General features: G+C 49.5%; 1 protein-coding gene across 1 annotated transcript in view; it reads left to right on the forward strand.

Moving 5' to 3' along the window:
- Positions 1-235: 235 nt before the first annotated feature.
- The window catches only part of LOC105539698 (cationic amino acid transporter 3-like), a 22,930-nt gene continuing 20,108 nt past the window's right edge, over positions 236-3,057 (forward strand). Inside the window, exons 1-3 of the mRNA XM_011980110.1 lie at positions 236-334; positions 2,234-2,485; positions 2,564-2,664. Of these exons, the coding sequence (XP_011835500.1) occupies positions 236-334; positions 2,234-2,485; positions 2,564-2,664 (452 nt within the window). The remainder of the gene's footprint in view (positions 335-2,233; positions 2,486-2,563; positions 2,665-3,057) is intronic.

Here is a 3,057-nt window from a genome sequence, read left to right on the forward strand (position 1 = left end):
CTCGGATCCAGGGCTCCTCGGTCGTCGCAAGTAGTCTGGTAAAAGTCTTGGGTGTCCCCCTCCTCTGTCGACCGCGGGCCGTACGGTTCGGGGTCCCGGAAGGAGGCCTCTGCAATGCGCGCGCGCTGTTGCATCAGCCTGGCCCCCTGGGCGGACTGCGGAGACACCCACTTTTCAGATGAGAATCCAAGGAGCTTGGAGCTGTGGATATGAGCAGGGATTGCGCTGGGCTTGCATGCGTGTCCAGAGACTTGAGACCCGTTTCCTGGGTTCAGCCTTACGCAGGGGCTCTGCGGGATGCGAGAGTGATTTCAGCCTTCCATCGGTGATTTCTGTACGACCACCCAGAAATTCTCTGAGGCCGGCTGTATTATCGGCAGCATTTAAAAAATTGTGGTAGAAAACACATAATATAAAAATAACCGGGAGGCAGGAGAGTTGCTTGAACCTAGGACGCGGAGGTTGCAGTGACCCGAGACTGTGCTACTGCACTCCGGCCTGGGCAACAGAGGAGACTCCGTCTAAAAAAAAAAAAATTTACCACCTTTTCCATTTTTTCTTTATTTTTTATTTTATTTTATTTATTTATTTATTTATTTATTTATTTATTTATTTGAGATAAGGTCTTGCCTAAGCTGACCACAAACTCCTGGGCCCTATCCATCCTCCCACCTCAGGCTCCTGAATAGCTGGGAGTACAGGGTCATCACTGTGCCTGGCTTAGCCATTTTGACTTTGTATTTTCTTTGTTCGTTTATTTTTTGAGAGAAGGCCTTGCCCTACTGCCTATGCTGGAATGCAGTGGTGCTATCACTACCCAATGCGGCCTCCACCCCCTTGGTTCAAGAAATCCTCTTGCCTCAGCCTCCCCAGTCGCTGGAACTACAGGCATGCACCACCACACCCGGCTAATTTAAAAAATTACTTATTTTTGTAGAGACAGGATCTCACTACGTTGCTCAGGCTGGTATCAAACTCCTGATCTCAAGCGATCCACCCACCTCAGCCTCCCACAGTGCTGGGATTACTGGCATGAGTCGCTGCACCCAGTCTGCAACTATTGTTTTCAGAGCAGTTTTAAGTTTGCAGCAAAATCCAGAAGTTTTTCATGTTGCAAAACTGAAAACTATGTCCATTAAACATCTCTCTGTTCCATCCCTCTCCGCCAGCCCTTGGTAGCCAGCTTTGTGTCTCTGAGTTTCACTACTCCAGATTCCTCTTGCAAGTAGAATCATATAGTATTTGTCTTCTTGTGACTTGCTTTTCTTTCTTTCTTCCTTTCCTTTTCTCTCTCTTTCTCTTTCTCTTTCTTTTTCTTTCTTTCTTTCTTTCTTTCTTTCTTTCTTTCTTTCTTTCTTTCTCTCTCTCTCTCTTTCTTTCTTTCTTTCTTTCTTTCCTTTCTCTCTTTCTCTCTTTCTCTCTCTCGCTCACTCTCTTTCTCCCCTTCCCTTCCCTCACCTTGTCTCCTCTCTTTTTTTCTTTTTTCTTTTTTTGAGGCGGAATCTCACTCTGTCACCCAGGCTGAAGTGCGGTGGCATGGTCTCGGCTCAGCACAACCTCCGCCTCCTGGGTTCAAGCAATTCTCCTGTCTCAGCCTCCTGAGTAGCTGGAATTACAGTCGTGTGTCACTGCGCCTGGCTAATTTTTGTATTTTTAGTAGAGACGGAGTTTCACCATGTTGGTCAGGCTGTTCTCAAACTCCTAACCTCAAGTGATCCACTCGCCTCAGCCTCCCAAAGTGCTGAGATTACAGGCGTGAGCTACTGCGCCCGGCCAATTAACTTCAATTATATCAATTACACAGCTCATGTCTTGTGTGCCGGCACCATACTGGAAGCTTTTGTTTGCATCTCTTTAAAGAAGAAACCCTTCCAGTAACTTTTAGTTTTTTTTTTCCTTGAGATGGGGGTCTCACTATGTTGCCCAGGCTGGTGTCGAACTCCTTGGCTCAAGCAATCCTCCCACTTCGGGCTCCCAAAGTGCTGGGATTTACAGGCGTGAGCCACCCCGCCCAGCCATGTAACTTTGAAAAGTATTAAAGTTCCTGTCTACATTTGAAGGCCGCGAGGTTCAGAGATGGATGATTTGCCCAGAATGTTTTTCACTACCTGCTCTTCCCAGAACTGCACTGTTCAGGGGAGCTGGTTCTAAACCTGATTCCCAGGGCCAAAGTGGTACAAATACTCTTCGCGGCTTTCCGTCTGAGTGGCCTTCTGTCTTGTGTGCTCTGCAGATCTTAGCGCCCTCCTCAACTCCATCTCAGATGGTCTGGCAGAATATTCGCCAATTTGGTGGGAAGCTGATGCGCAGCCGGCCCCTGCAGCTGGGCCAGGGGGTCTCTGAGCATCGCTTGTCTCGTTGTCTGAAGACCCTGGATCTGGTGGCCTCGGGTGTGGGCAGCACCCTGGGAGCGGGCATGTATGTCCTAGCTGGAGAAGTGGCCAAAGAGAAAGCTGGACCGGCCATCGTCATCTGCTTCTTGGCGGTGGCCCTGACTTCTATGTTGTCTGGACTCTGCTATGCGGAGTTTGGGGCCCGGGTGCCATGCTCCGGTTCCGCCTAGCTCTACACTTACGTCACAGTGGGTCAACTGGTGGTTTTCATTGCTGGCTGGAACCTCTTATTCTCCTACGTCATTGGCGAGATGATGGGGCACGGAGGGAGGTGTGGGAAACACAAAGGAATTAGGATCTGCATAGGGAGGGGGGAGCTGGGGGAGCCATGGTGGCCTTCAGACTCGCTTTGTTTATCCGCCTTGTGGGAGGGAGGGTGGCTAATGGTGGCAGGAAAAGGCCCAGATGTCCTTTACGCAGTCTCATTCTCCTTCCCTTCCGGGATTGAACAATAAGAGGAGATGGGAACTGTGGGATGTACGGGATAGAGTTCATGTAGATTTGGGGGAGATGCGTGCCACAAACTCATTCCCCCACCATTTTTTTTTTTTTTTTGAGATGGAGGCTTACTCTGTCACTCAGGCTAGAGTGCAGTGGCGTGATCTCAACTCACTGCAACCCCCACCTCCCAGGTTCAAGCAATTCTCCTGCCTCAGCCTTCCAA

This window comes from Mandrillus leucophaeus, unplaced genomic scaffold (assembly GCF_000951045.1).
Source record: "Mandrillus leucophaeus isolate KB7577 unplaced genomic scaffold, Mleu.le_1.0 Scaffold104, whole genome shotgun sequence".
In the NCBI taxonomy this organism is placed as follows: domain Eukaryota; kingdom Metazoa; phylum Chordata; class Mammalia; order Primates; family Cercopithecidae; genus Mandrillus; species Mandrillus leucophaeus.